At 40.9% G+C, this 14306-nt stretch overlaps 1 protein-coding gene across 1 annotated transcript in view; it reads right to left on the bottom strand.

Annotated features, from left to right (window-relative positions):
• The window catches only part of slc44a5b (solute carrier family 44 member 5b), a 34358-nt gene extending 20430 nt beyond the window's left edge, over nucleotides 1–13928 (bottom strand). Inside the window, exon 1 of the mRNA XM_054602278.1 lies at nucleotides 13726–13928. Within this exon, the coding sequence (XP_054458253.1) occupies nucleotides 13726–13762 (37 nt within the window). The 5' untranslated portion in view covers nucleotides 13763–13928. The remainder of the gene's footprint in view (nucleotides 1–13725) is intronic.
• Between the last annotated feature and the right edge of the window lie 378 nt (nucleotides 13929–14306).

Raw genomic sequence — 14306 nt, 5'->3', positions numbered from 1 at the left:
GCTAAAGCCTACAGATCACAGTGTAAAAATGAACCACCACACCATCTGGCAATCGAGCCAGAAGACAATAAAATTAAGGAACAACACTGTTAAAGCCATTGAGTTTATTCACTTTTATCATTAAAAAGCGAAGGCAGCATGTATAAATTCAGTGTACCTTCAGTAGCTTGCGTAGCATAGAGCTGCTACAGCCCGTGTGCTAACATACTTTGTTAGCTCCACAGGTTTTTACGTAGCAACGAAATGTTTTAGAAATGTATATATCTCCTTTCAACCTCTCCGGCTAACGAGTATCAGTATTGCACATGCTCCAGGCACAACGTTTAACTATGAATTGTTAGAAATCCTCAGAATCAGCCGGAAATTGAAGCTACTTTTGCCAAGTGAGCAACTTTCATAGGATTGAACGGGGCCCTATCTTTAAATATACTGTAGCTAATGTCTTAGATATTATTATCGGATATTTATTTTATTGTTGGTTAACAAAATTTGGCATTGGATGGAAATCATACACACCTCATCCTCTCTCGCTTCCTTGCACACATAAAATCAACACTGACCAAACACAAAAGTCACATTGCATAATTGACTTTCCGTTAATTGGATAAGGTGAACATTATTATTTCATCACTTTACTGGAAAAAGTATACTTCTTTTTAAGAAAGAAAACTACAAAACAAAACATGATGCCGTTTCTTGTAACAACATCATGTGCACGTTGCATCTCGAGGTGCAACGTGCACTTGTCTCTGCCAAATAGTGAATTTATTGTGATGTCAATACCATTCATACTTCCACTAAATGTCTTGTTGGTCTGCAGTACAACACTGTATTGGCTTTCCTTCGTCAGCCCATAAAAGGTCATTAAATAGCCAAATACAGTAAATGCAAAAAACACAGCAACATCTCTTTCATTTTATGTGTCCGACAATTTTAACAGAGACATTGGTTTTAAATCAATTATGACATTGTGAGAGCACGTAACATCCATCTGTTTGTAATGAAAGAACTGCGGCTAATCATTGTATATGAAATTAAAAGAATTGAGGTCAACCAAAAGTAGATAAAACATCATTATCATAGATGGAGTAAAAGAGTTAAACCTAAAGAAAACTTCTCTACTGTTCAAAGATTATTTTATAATTGTATAATGCCTGGACTGGAAACAACTTCAAAATGAGAAACGCTATAATACAATATATATATATGCAAAGAAAAACCCACAACAAAGTCACTGCCTAGAATAACTGAATCAGCACAGTAAAGCCTGGAGGCTGCTTCTCACAAACCGCCAGCTACACATCCCATAGTGACTGAGTAAAGTTACAACAATCATCTGTCTATAGTGGAATTCCTTTGTGTTGTGGCAAACAAGGTTTATAAAGCCTAAATTTCGGCATAACGTTAAGGCGGATGTTACAAACGTGTGCATGTGTGAAAGCAGACGTTCTTGCCTGCCTTTCCCCACTGGGACCTTTTATACCAGCCTCCATACAGCAGCGGCAGTCTAAAGGACAGAGATGCGAAATAGCTGGGCCAAAAGTAAAATTAATGTCAGGAAAAGTGACAACAGTTTCGCTCACCAAATGACCCTGGAGCCCTTAAGCTGCAGAGTCAGCAGCAAAAACAAACGCACTGGTCTGGAAATGCACTTGAATCTAGGTGAGTAATTGTCACATTTCTGTTTTTGTTCATTCTCACAAAGTGCATCCTGGAGAGCGGCAAGAATCGTAGCAGATGGAGGACTGCATGTGTCAAAGGTCACAGTTGGCTGGTCTCATGGACCGCATGGCGCTATGTGCAGCTATTAGATCGTGAGGAAATTCCTTACATGCACTGTAGGTGTGATTGAGACCGTTTTAGCTCTTTGTCATGGCAGCAGATTGAGCGGCTAGCCTTGATATGAGAGGCTCCATGTGCTTTTTTTCTTTTGTCCTTGCTGTTAAAAACCCTACGAGTGTGCCCAGCCATCTGTTTGGCCGTCACTGAAAGCCACTCACTTTAGTTGCGTTTCAGGTCTAAAAATGTGAGATATTCTGGGTTAAGTGTGTGAATTCCTAAGCCAAGGACACAATGTCACAGGACCAGGTGCTCACTGCAGCACTTGCAGAGCACTAGCACTGAATTTAAGAGGATGCTACGCTGTATTTCAAATGACCTACAATGTTGAGAGCTCAAAGACGTTTGCATAAATGATGCGTCATACATATAATCCTGTATAATGACACATATTCAGAAATTGAAACATTTTTTTTTCAATAGTTTCATACAACATGGGATAATGAACCATGCTGCTAACAAACCAACGACCACAGGGCAATTGAAGTGCGTCAAATTTCAAGAACCATGGTGGAGCAACCCAAACTTACATTCAATTTAACCATGTGAACTAAAATCAGCCCTATACCACTTTCATTTTAATTTGTTACATTTGATTACCTTTTGTATCGAAAAATTGAAGAAATAAATAACTGTGTAGTTCTATGATATTTTATGAGACGGTTAACATCCGTGAAAAACTCAAAACGTTACGTCAGTGAGCTATTCCACTGTGTTGTGTCGGAAGTTGCCTCCGATTGCTTTTATATCCCGGCGGTTGTTGCTACACCCACACGGCCAGCAGGTTGCATCACATTAACTCACATCAGAGCTAATTAGAGATACAGCTGCTGGGGGTGAACAAGATACTTAGCTGGGTACTAGAACGTAAGCTGAATTCACATGGATTTGAAAAAAAATAAATCATTTCATAGATCCTCATCGGTTGTGTAAATAATCAAAACATAAAAGGTCCCCACAGTGCGGAAGAAATTGTGACACAAACAAGTTGGGTCCATATGGTGAGTGCAAGTTGAATCACACTGAGATCAAGGAGAGCCAGTGGTGAGGAGACAGATTGTGGTGCAGTGACTGAGAGTGTTTTTTTTCCAGAGTCATGTGTGGTTTCGTGATCAGCTCACTGTTTGGAGTCGAGGAGCCTGACAGCGTGTCCAGCAAGAGGACCAGCAGGCCAGCAGCATGGTCGCCCGCCAATGGTCAACTGACGAACAATGAGGGCAGTCGTTATGGTGTTCAAAACCCAGAATAAGGAACGGTCGATGCAGTATGACGGAGGGAAGTCAAAAACAAACATGTGATTGTTGCGTACACCCCGACGGCAAAAACATATTAGTTTAGTGTACATCATACTAAAGGATTGACATGCCCCTGTGCTCTAACACAATAACATTCAGGTGATAGAGATTGTGCTTATTCAGCACAGCTAAAATTAGCTGCTGCTCCAACTCACTATATCAGTGTGACTCCTTACACCCAGGCTGTTGTACTTTTCTCTGTCCCACAAGACAGATTTCAATGAAGGGGTTTGAAAGAGAGCGGTGAAAATCATCAGTGATCGCCTGGATACAAGCAGACTCTGCATTAGATGACGGCTGTTTAGACTGCACTGCGGTGTGCCGGTGCAGGAGACGAGGGTGGTGCACTGGATGTGTTGTGCTGCTGGCTGTAGTCAGGCTGAGAGAGGGTCTGTGGTCAACGACATTCGGAAAAAGCCTGGGAGGCATGCTACACTGGGACGGTTAAAAGTCACCGTTAGCTCCACTTACTGCTGGTCCTCTCTATTGACATTGTGTTGAATAATGCCACGTGTCCTGCTGTGACCGAAATATTTACCCGTAACACAACAATCATGGTGGTAATCAAAGGCTCCGAGGCAATGAGGCTGGACGGGGTGAGGAATTACACATCAGGATCAGACAAAAGGCATTTGGCAGTAATCCTCGCTCTGAAATCCTATTTGCATTTACAGCGAGTCTGCCATAGCAACAAGATCTATGGATCAGTTTACGGTGATGATGAGCTTACACTATACTCTAAGGCCACGTCCACACTAGCCCGTTTTCAAATGTATCCGCATATCTTTTTCTCCGTTTGCACCGAGCGTCCACACTACACAGCGTTTTAGGGCACCGAAAACGAATAAGTTTGAAAACGCCGCGTTTTCATGATCGTGTGGATGACTGAAAACGAAGAAGTCCGAAAACGATGACGTAGGCACCGGCGTTCGCTATTTGATTGGTTCTTAGCAGTTATGACGTGTCATTCCCTAATTCGTCACCCCCTTACCACGTGACCCTTTTCCGGAAGAGCAGCCTTGATACCGATCGAATACCAGGTTAATTCAACATGGATAATGTGGTATTTGTTACAAATGTTTGTACATAGACGTTCAAACATGTAGGGACTTAGGACCCAGGGGAGCACAGGTCACCCATGGCAACCCGGAGGGGTTCAAGGTCTTTGTCTTCAGCTGGAATCAGCTGATATGGAGAGATTAGAGGGGCGTGTCCCGCGGTGTTATGATTGATTATTATCAGCCCTACAGAACGGACTTCTGACGGACTTGTGTTGACCAGATGTATGGACCCATAATCTAGTAAACTTCGTTTAATGACTGTTCATTTAAAGTACATGTGCTGTCTGTGTGGGAGAGATAGAGTTAGACCTGCAGTGTTGTAACTAAGCTTGAAAAATAAAACTTCCACGAAATGTGTCTGTTTGAGTTCATGGAGGAAGATTTTAGAGGAAGTTCTTGAGTATCAAGCACGACGAGTATCAAGAGTAGTGTAATCGTATTATCTGTAACCAAGCAACCAATGTACTTCCTGTTTACACCGGCATGCGCATGCCCACTGTACGTGAATAGTCACGTGATATTCGTTTTCAGGGGAGCAAGTCTGGACGCACATCATTTCGAAAACGATGCTGAAACGCATGTGTGGACGGAGATCTTAAAACCCCGTTTTCATTTGAAAACGAGTGAAAACGGGTTAATGTGGACATGGCCTAAGTCTGTGACACACAAATATTTTGTGATAAAGTGCCTTCTTCAGACAGAGGTTTAATAAAAGCTCTCCAAAAAGACGGAAAGGCAGTGTGAGAACGCCTCAATTTGAAGTCAGTACCTCCTGTCAGACGGATTCTAAAGCATGTGCTGGGATTGACTGCTGAGAATCAACTTCAGAGTGCCTGTGCAGGGGGAAAAAGAAAAAGCCAGATGTAACAACCCAGCCTGGAGAGATAAAGCTCCAGCGGAAAGTCACAGAAGCAGTTCATCGCCTTGTATTTTACAATTTGGGAGGAGATTAAACTGCACACTTATCTCCTGCAGCTCACTTTATCATACGGTTAGGTACGGCTCAGGGATTATGTGCACATCTACTGAGTCACGTATATATTTATACTTCCTGTAGCAAACATCACCGTGAGATCTATTAATGTGAGAAGAAACCAGTAATTTAAATGGAATCAACACAGTAAATATAGAAATCTTGAAATCCAAGTCAAGAATTGAAAGCACATAAAGCACATTATCGTCAAATATAAAACGGTAGGAGTGTTAATCATACAGTACAGTACAGTGCTGTAATCACACCCTCCAGAGTGAAACTTTCTTCACTTACTCTATCCCGTTTCCACAACCTCCCCCCCCCTTCCGTAAACACGTCCAGTACACAGACACATCATCACGGGCAGACACAGGCACCAGTGTGCCCAGGCCCCACCTTCCAACACAGGCCTCTTTCATACCGTGGTCAGGCAAACAGCTCGAACACTGCAGGTGCTCTACATGGGCTGGGTCAGAGGGGCCATTTGGGAAGGACTTTTGTTGTTTTCACTCTGCTGATTCACAAACATTCCTTAGACCTGGAGAGAGCGGAGTGCTGTGAGTGTGCATTCCTGTCAGAGCTACATTGGGCTGAGATCCAGCTACAAATAAACAAAACAAAAAAAAGTAAAAATAGAAATAGAAATGTTAAAAATTCAGCATAATGATGTTTCTCTGCAGGGTAGGCACACCCTGTAGGCTTGAATGCTGTATACAGTATGTTCATTCATAATTGATGCAAGCACTGGCTTCTGCCAATCCAGAAAGGAAAGCAACATCAGTAATGCTCTAGGCTTTTACTCTAGTAAAAAAATTTTTTTTAGCAGTGTTCAGGTCTGTCCTGAAATACGAGTGTTATTAAGAGAGCTTGTCATAAAGATAAAAGGGGGCCAGTAAAGCTGTGATAGGATAAGAGACTGGGAGGAGGTCATAGGTTAGTCTGTCGGGTAGAGAGTCACTGTCAGTGTTTAACAGTTCAATCAGGGAAAAACACACACACACACACACACACACACACACACACACACACACACACACACACACACACACACACACACACACACACACACACACACACACACACACACACACACACACACACACACTCAAATATGGATAGAGAGGGTCATGCTGGGTGGCAAAAATGTTCTGTCAAGGTTTCACTTGCGTCAGGCTATCCTTAACTCACACTGAAAAAAATACACACATTGAGTTTTGGGAACCGCAAAATTTTTCAAGGAGGTCTCACACACTCGCCAGAAAAGAAAGAAGAAAAAAAAAAGACGTGTTGAAACAATCAAAGCAGTTAAAAAGCTCCAGGTGGCTCCCCATTTTCATAATATTAAAAATGAAGAGAGATAATGCACACAAACACTCTCCATGTAGCACCATCACTCTCTGGCTTCCATTGGCCCTTTGTATCCTAAAAAAAAACATTCCTGCAGCCCCCCCCCCACCCCCCACCCCACCCCCACTGGACAACAGTACAACCTTTCAAGTGCTTGTCTCCCCTATTTGAAACAAGACAACGACTTAGCAGAGTCCCCCGGGGAATCCTCTCAACTATTAGAAGATTGCTCAAGGAATACTCGGCATATCTGGTTTGGTAGCCCACTGGGTTGACTCCTATCAGTGCATGAACAGTCTTTACAGTGCATATTTTCAGAGGCAAGAGACAAGACACAGTGCTATCTGACATTCCCCTCAAATGCAGAGGATAGTGGGATCCGGGTTGGGATTTGACCCCCAGGAGGGGAGTTAGCATCCGAGTGTGTCAGACGCTGACAGCGAGCCTGCTGCTCTGCGCGGAGAAGTGGCGGTATTGTGGCTTTGTGACCTTGGTTACTTCTGTGGGAGCCTCCAGGCATTTCAGTGGCAGCCCTGTATCCCTGTGAAACGACGCTCGCTCCTGCTACTGTAGATCAGTGACAGGCTCAGCCGGCTTCAGCCTGGATTTATAAAGACTTAAACATAAGAGGATATTCCTCTTCTTGATATCCACACTGGCAAAACAATCCACCGTTACAAATAATCACACTTATAGACACCAACATACGTATGCGTCTGCACGCCACTACAAAACCACACATCCTTTCTCATGCTCAGTATTCAAGACCTGTCTTGAAACCTTAATGAATTACTCTTTTTCTCGTATACCACTTCCTCATAAGTGTTGATATCCTGAAAAACCACAACAGAATAAGGCAGATCGCTCTGTTAGTATCACAAAAGTATGTTCAAATTAATCTGCACTGAAAACTGAGTACTGTAAATAATCTCCCCCTGTAGCCAGATTCATTTGCATGTTTTAGAAAAATAACATTTTCAAGCCTCTGTACTGATCTAAACGACTAATTACACTGAGGGTATTTTTTTTTTGCCGTGTTTGTTAACACTGAAAAATCCTCATCTCCCTTTGAACATATACTGTACGTTTTATGTTTTATGTTAAGCATCTGGGCCCAGATTCGTAATGGTAGGGATAATGAAACTTTGCTATTGCACATTTCATGGTAAATGCGTATACTTCAACAACCCCGTTTTTGTTTTATCAATTGCTTACTCTATGTGTCAACGGCTGACAAAAACTAGCAAAAAGCTGAAGGTCATCATGTGTGAGCAACATTTCCCAATAAGGAAATTCACAACAACAAAGTGAATCTCTCACTGACTGTCAATGATGTGGCTTTATAGAAGTGCATATATGTGTGTGTCACAGCACACCACATCACAGATCTGGATTCTTTGCTAGAAATGTTAATGCACTTATGTAATTTAATGACTCAATGCCACTAGTTATAAAATGAAGATTTCATAAACCAAGTGATGCTCTTCTTAAGGCAGCAGTAAAGCCAATGTCTTCATTTGGTCAATATAAAAAGGCAGGGTTTGTTATCGTGAGAAACTAGCAAGAGTACGCTAGATTTTTAAAAATCCTCCATCTAAAAAACACAGCGCAGTGTTGCCAACTTCTTTCTGATGAAAGTACTTATCAACGATATCTCTACAAGTTGCTAAATCTAACAACTAAGTGGCCAAGTTGTCACCGCTGACAGCTCGTCCCTTCAGGCTTCCCTCCAAAGCCACTTCCCCAAAATGATCATAGTGAACACAAACAACAAACATGGCTATTGTTAGTATGTGACAAGTTATGAGCACGCAAGCAGACAGGCTTTCTTTTTTTTAATTTTAAAAGTCTTATCAAAAAAGAAATGGTTGATGAAGATTACCAACCATGCATTTAACATCACTTTACTGTCTGCGTGTTCTCTCACAAGGAATCCTCTAAACCTCTGCCTTTCAGCACTCATCACACATCAAACTCAGATTAAACTACAACAACACCAAAACCCTGATACATCAAAGCAAACCCCTAGGGTGCAACGCAAGGCCCTCACCTGGGCAAAAACAGCATGTTTGCAACACCCGAACACCATGTCTCTTCTGTTTTGAGGATAATGATTCATTTGTTTTGATCAAGCTAGCCGCATCATTTAGCAGATTAAAGCTATCAAAAGTCATTTCGAGGCGCGCTGTACACCCGAGACTCAAAACCTAGGTGTCTAGCATGAAGGCATTATCTCTCACTCGTTTTACAGTGTATCTTTGTCTTGTGTTCCATAAATCACTGCCAATGTCACCTGGCCTTCTAGTCATAAACAAACACTAACTGTATTTGTACTGCCAATGAGACATTTTAAAGTCTCCTTGCTGTCGCCAACAAAGACGCTTCGCGGCTAAATGTCCCATTTTTTGGCGGACTTGAACAAATCCCCATCCGGTGCTGTGCCGAAGTGAATCTGAAATTATTTATTGACTCACTCTATCATTAGTGTGAATAATATACTTCAAACTTCCAGGCACTGACATTGCTATCTATTGAGAGGAGACACATGAAATTAGTAGCAGAAGAACATAACCTTGTTAAAAATAACGAGCAGATATGCCGTAGAGAGTAATAAAATGTGAGGGAGCACTATGTAGTGAGCGTCGGTCTCCATTTGAGATGAGTATTTGCAGAGGACGGTGACACTTAAAAAGCCCATGATGGTACTTAGTCCTGGGTACAAAATGGGCCATTTGTGCCTCAACCTTCTCTGACTGCAATTTCACAGGAAGAGGCTGTGAATGTTTGATTTTAAACCGAGGCTCTCAGCTTTCTGTCATTGACTCAGTATAAAAAATGCAGCGTTTAGGGGAGCTGCCCATGCGAGAAATTTGTTAATTAACAGTGTGCCCGACTCAACACTTTCTGTGCTGAATGGAACTCATATCTAAATTGTTACTTACAAACCTGTCACAGAATGATTATGAGCTATTTTCTTCTTTTATGACTGACTGAACATTTCAGCAGTACAGAATGAGCCCAGCGAACCCATGCTACATAGTTAGAAACGTTATATAATATACTAGCACTTCAATCTGGCTCAAACGGCTGAATGTTAATGATGGGATGGCAGGTAGTTCAAGCAGCTGCTTAAAAACATGACTAAACTTATTACATTACATTACAGTCATTTAGCAGACGCTTTTATCCAATCAATCAGGTTGCCATCGTTACATATCAATTCACCCATTCACACACTGATGACAGGCTACCATGCAAGGTGCCACCATCAGACTCTAACTAACATTCATGCAACATCCAGTCCACACCGATGGCAAGCCTTCAGGAGCAACTTGGGGTTAAGCGTCTTGCCCAAGGACACATCGCTGCTTAAAAATTGGAGTTCAACAGCCTGCTCTCCACTACACCACAGCCGCCCCACTTATGAGTGCTCACAAGGTTTTTGCTGCTTTTTTATGACAGAAAGGAATTTTTGTTCATCACAGTCAATCATCCCACCTTAGCGACATCTACTTCAGTTAGTGATTCCACCATTTCACAGAAATATACCCATCACCTTCGAGAGAGTGGGAGGTGATGCGTGAGAACACTAGCAATACTTCAAAAGAAAAAAAAAAAAGCCTTGTGTTTACTGTTCATTTAGGAACAGGTGTCTGTGGTTTTTCTATTTCCTCTTGCATGGCACTTTATTGTCACTGCAATATGGCAAGTCTAGAAAGAAACCCTTTTGCTTTGATTCAGCTGCACTGACTTCAGAATCAACTGACACAGGTTAGCAAGTTGGACAAGATAAATCCCAGCAGCTGAAATGAAAATAATATACTGGATAGAATCATTCACTTCCACTTGGAATAAAAGCAGTAAACTACTAAAGAAAGCCAGCAATGGTGGTTACATCACAGGCAACCGTAAAAAAAACATTTTTGTTCCCATGCACTTAACATTTAGTGAAATATAAGTTTCTAATTCAATTTGTCAAACACTATGGGGTAGAGTATGCTGATGAGAAATTTGCCTCGTCGTTCTATGCTAAGCTCTGAGGCCAACATTTTCTGAATTGCTCTTTTGCCGAGCTAGCTGTTGGAAAGAAAGCACCAGGGAGCCAATAACATAAAGCAGCTGACCTAAACACAGTGAGGCCCCATAACTCCATCCAATGCTCCACTAGCCAGGTCGCTGGATGCTGTTAGGCAAAATTAAGTTCCTTAATTAAAACGCCTAAATATATTCCATGTAATTATCAGGAGGGTAGCACTTGACTTGACCCAATATAAGTTAATGCATTAATATGTATTATATTAGCCTCTGTAATAATGCATATAACAAAAAATAATGATACGCAGGCTCTACTTTGTGTTTCACACCTAATCTGCGCTGAGCTGTTTACTTTACACTTCACACATCATCTCTAGAGTGAGGGTTATGGTGATATGGTTTGAAGGCCCCGATGGTGAGCTGCATGTCTGCCGAGAGCAGTGAGAATCAACTACAGATGACAGGTTGCGGTAGTGATTGGCAGAGTGCTGGAGTCATGGAGTCTGAGGGACATTTGGGGTCAGCATGTAGGAGACACAGTAGTTTTTCCATCAAGAGCAGTCAGGAGCAGACTTTGCAATTCCCAAGTCACTCTAAAACTGTCGAGCTGCTGTATCTAACACTCCCTGACAGTCATTTTGGTTCTATTACATACAACTTGGAGTTGGATGATACCTGTTTGTAAATGATAATGATGTGGAAGGCTCTGCAGACAATGAGAAGCATGACATGAAAAAGTTAATAATTATACAAATTGAAGCGTTATAACTGGGGTTGGACTGATTAGCTGATCATGTTTTTGGGTGAATCTGAGAAACTAGATGAGTGTAGACATGATTAAAGACCCTCCTTGAAAATAACCATATAAAAATATCTTTATATTTTTTTTGCAAAGACATTTTTCATTGAAAGGAGACATTCATTCCCCTGTCAGTGTGTGGTGGATCACTTAGTCTGGATTTCAATAGCTAGTTGGTTTCACATGATAGCCTTGTAGTAGCCTGAGAACAGTGGTACACTGACAATTAAATTGTGAAAGAAGTATGAAATATGTATTTTTTCAATGATTAAATGGAAGATTACTAAATATAGAGAACAATATCTTTATCCGTTGAAGAATTATTACTAACATCAATCCTCGAAAAGTCACCAGTGTGGTAAAACATCACCAGTGTAAGTGATCCTTTGTCTCTGTGGATTATCTTGCTTTGATAAACAACATGATTACTAAGGCAGGCTAATGGACAGAAAATCTGCTCATGTATTACACATATCCTGGAGCATCAAAAATGCCCCCCGGAGACAATAAATCCTTTGTTATCATCAGCATTCACAGAGGACCCTGCTTTAAATCTTCATTACCAACAGAACTACCAGGCCTATATTTGTGACGATGTTGTATAATGTATAATCTAGGCGAGAAGAGGCAGAGAAAAAGTGGAGAAAAATACTTATTGTTAACAGTCTACTGCAATTGTTTTATTTATGTAAAAAATACCATGTAAAAAACATCACATTACAGGAGTTAACTGATCCAAGGTATAATCTTGAGCCAAAATAAGAAACACTCTGAAAGGGCCATTAGAGTAACCTATTCATGAAAAAAAAAACAGTTAAAGTTGCTGCATATTTGACGTCAACCTTTAAATAGACAACTGAATGAATGTGTACAGCAAGGGGTTATTAAAAGATTAACTAGTCTATTAATCGACTTCTAAAGAGATGAATCGACATCTTTTTTTGTATTGTATTTTTCGGGTTACACAAGGATATGAATAATACTTGAGATGGATTTAAAAAGACGTTAGGATACTTTTTTTTTTACACGTAAATATCCGTTTAATACATTATTCTACAGTTAATGCTCATGGATGACAAATCAATTAATCATTTGAAGTCTTTCAAGCTAAATTGCCCTAATTCTAGTTTCTCAATGTTGAGGATAAACCTTAGCTAGCTTCTTTTCTTTGTCCTATTTGGGGTCTGGTGTTAGGAAAAAAAACAAAGATAGAACAATACATCTGGTAATCCCAAAAATAATAGATTAGATTATGGAGATAATGTTAAGGTGAATGTATGTTGTCATACTGTCATCCTATTGTTACAAGGGACATATATCTGCGTTTACGACAAAGATGAAGTGATGACACTGTGCAATAATAATAATAGTTATAAGTTATTCTGTCTGTATATATAATATTTCAGTTATTGTGGATTCTTTACTGTTTTTATGCTTATGCTCATTTTTTACTGTGTACCTTGTTTGCACTATACTCTATGCTGTTGTAATCCTGTAAATTTCCCCGCTGCGGGACTAATAAAGGATTATCTTATCTTATCTTATCTTATCTTATCTTATCTTATCTTATCTTATCTATATCCTTCATTCCTGCTGCTGTCAGGCTGCACATCTGTCTGCCATCCCAGTAGACCACAAAACAAAACACATGCCGCTGTAATCCTGTAAATTCCCCACTGCAGGACTAATAAAGGATTATTTTATTTTATCTTATCTTATTTTGTCTTATCTTATCTTATCTTATCTATATCCTTCATTCCTGCTGCTGTCAGGCTGCACATCTGTCTGCCATCCCAGTAGACCACAAAACAAAACAGATGCCATTGTAATCCTGTAAATTTCTAATAAAGGATTATTTTATCTTATCTTATCTTATTTTGTCTTATCTTATCTTATCTTATCTTACAAGTGGAGGAGGAAAGTGATGAGAATCTTATTGTCTCCTATTGGGAGGACTTATTACCTTAACGTTATATATATCACTGCAGTTAGCCAGGTAAATACACACACACACACACACACACACACACACACACACACACACACACATACATACATACATACATACATACATATATATATATATATATATATATATATATTTATATTTAGCAGATTTACGACACCCACAAAAAATACGTTAGGCAGACGTTACTTATTCGAACGCAAACAGCCGTTTAAAACACGAGACAGCCGTTGACGTTACTGCGCATTCCATGTCAACCGTTAACCGTTAACCGTTGGAATAAAAGCAACGGACAACGTCAGGAGACCAACGTCTCTGTAAATCACAGCGTCACTCGGGCTGAACTACACACCGTTACATCACGTTGTCATGTCTAAAACACACGTTAGCGTTGACAACAAAGACCTCACCATAGTAAGAGGAGGGGGTGTCCGTCTTTCTAGCCATGGCACTTGGTAGGACAGATGCAACGTCGTCTTGGTTTTGGAGACCGCATAAGAGAGTCGACGTGAACCGCGGTGGTTGTGGTGCCTTTCGGCGGTCCCGTCGAGAGATAAACACACAGGAGGAGGAGGAACCCTGGAGAAGGTCTCGGGCTCTTGGAAGGGATGCTTCGGCCACGCAGCGGAGCGTCAGTCGTGTTTACAGCGCGACGTCATTAATTATTCCAGAACCGTCTTAAAGGGGACGTGCACCGTTCACTGCGCTGTCTCCCTTTGTTAGGATGTGTTGTGTGCAGTTCATCCACTGACGTGAATATATGTAGGATTTATACAGATACTTAAGCACAGAAGGCTTAGTAGACTGTCTGGGTCTGCAATAAGAGTGGTGTATTCCAGGATGCTTCATTTAGTTGATAAATAATGATACATAATGATCAATAATACAGATAATATTGCAGGCACTGACGTTTCCAGTCACAGGGAGGCGCCTGGTGGAGAAACACTGCCCTCAGCTGGGCTTTCTGTGTCATTGCACATATAAGATAAGA

This window comes from Anoplopoma fimbria, chromosome 8 (assembly GCF_027596085.1).
Source record: "Anoplopoma fimbria isolate UVic2021 breed Golden Eagle Sablefish chromosome 8, Afim_UVic_2022, whole genome shotgun sequence".
NCBI lineage: Eukaryota > Metazoa > Chordata > Actinopteri > Perciformes > Anoplopomatidae > Anoplopoma > Anoplopoma fimbria.
Note: the sequence above shows the minus strand (reverse complement) of the source record. Positions and strands in the feature narration are given on the sequence as shown.